The sequence below is a fragment of the Octopus bimaculoides genome, chromosome 4 (assembly GCF_001194135.2).
Source record: "Octopus bimaculoides isolate UCB-OBI-ISO-001 chromosome 4, ASM119413v2, whole genome shotgun sequence".
NCBI lineage: Eukaryota > Metazoa > Mollusca > Cephalopoda > Octopoda > Octopodidae > Octopus > Octopus bimaculoides.
The window spans coordinates 23,537,469-23,539,053 of record NC_068984.1 but is presented as its reverse complement, the minus strand read 5'-3'; the positions used below and the strand labels follow the sequence as shown (position 1 = coordinate 23,539,053).

The following is a 1,585-nucleotide window of genomic DNA, read 5'->3' as shown; positions in this document are numbered from 1 at the left end:
TATATATATATATATATATATATATATATATATTGCATACAAAAATTAAAAGGCATAATATCTGCTATTTTCAGGCACTTATCATTTCTCTTATATTTCTTTTTATTCCAACTACTTGTAACTATAAATTTTTTCGCGTCAATGGTTTACGTTCGATTTCAATCGCTTATGTCGAAGTGGTACAACTACAATAGCAAGTTTGACCGAGCAATAACAAAACTATCAACAATAACAATACCAGCTAAAGCCTCTACGTGATCGCGAGAAATAACAGCCAAATATTTTTCGCTCCACATACTTAAAAAAGACAGAGTGATGACGGCGAGACTGTTTTTGATTTTAAGTATATTCAATCAGAGCTGACCTGGGGTTTAACAACAACAGCGGTAACAGTAATAGTAACAAATAACAACAAAACTATATCATCAGCAACAGCTGTTGTACGAACTAAAAAGGAAGAAATGATGTTGGGTGTTGTCACCTTCACGAGGAGAGTGTAAAACTGTCGTCATGTGAAGTAAACAAGGCGGAGTAAGATCGGAAACGTGTTTGTAGAGTTTCTAGCTTTGAGGCGGAGCAATTAAGAAATTACCAACTTAGAGAGGCGGCCTAACAGGCCGCATTTCGACCCTGATCACTTATTATATGTAGTCGGAAGCGGTTAGAGGTTTTTTTTTCCTTCTCGGATATGGAATCGTCGCAAATGTCAACAGATAAAACCATATCGTCGAACGGAGAGACACCTCGGGTGTTGTTCCAACGTCTGTACGAGCGAGCGACACAGCTGGGTATAGACGGACACCATTTATCTACATTGTCATGTATTACGGATATTAGACCGAAGACAAAGAAACAGATTGAAGAAGAAGAAGAAAGGATTGCTAACGGTGGTTTAGTTTGGTCTAGAACTACTAGATATTTTATGTACGCAATTCTGCTTTTGCTCGCTAGCATTTTCTGCGTGTTCTTTCTCAACGTGCCCGTGAGTGGTGAGCAAGTGACGAGCTGGTGGTTTAGTTTCAATGATTACAATCTTTACAATGAGCGATGTCTAATAGATGTCCACGAGAGTATAGCGTTGCTATTCAGACCCCCAGCAGATTGTAAATTTTGCAGGAATGTAACACATGTCGATCGTGTTTCCGGGATATCAGTTGCCGATTTCGAAAAACAGTATGCTTATTCAGGTCGGCCTGTTATTATTACCGATGGCATGAAGAACTGGACGGCTCTGGATGTATTTTCATTTGAGTTTTTTAAGGGAATTTATGGCGAAGACAGTCCGGCTTTGTCTAGTTCGGAACGGAACTGTCAGTTTTTCCCCTATCAAACCAAATTTAAGAATTTAGGTGAGGTGTTTCAAATGGATCCAGCCCGAGTTAATTTAACTGATTCTTCGAATCCCTGGTACATAGGCTGGTAAGTTAATTACATTATTTTAACAACCTTTTCAAATTTTGATCACTAATGTAAATGTATACAGCTTGGTAACCACGAATAGTTCCCATATTTTTCGTATTCGCAGCATAAAAATTGACACCATCCTGGATTATTCCCCTTATGCTGATAATTTGAGCCCATATTT

The 1,585-nt window shown here is 38.3% G+C and overlaps 1 protein-coding gene across 1 annotated transcript in view; it reads left to right on the top strand.

Annotated features, from left to right (window-relative positions):
• Positions 1-249: 249 nt before the first annotated feature.
• The window catches only part of LOC106882809 (uncharacterized), a 22,052-nt gene continuing 20,716 nt past the window's right edge, over positions 250-1,585 (top strand). Inside the window, exon 1 of the mRNA XM_014933595.2 lies at positions 250-1,419. Coding sequence (XP_014789081.1) covers positions 689-1,419 — 731 coding nt within the window. The 5' untranslated portion in view covers positions 250-688. The remainder of the gene's footprint in view (positions 1,420-1,585) is intronic.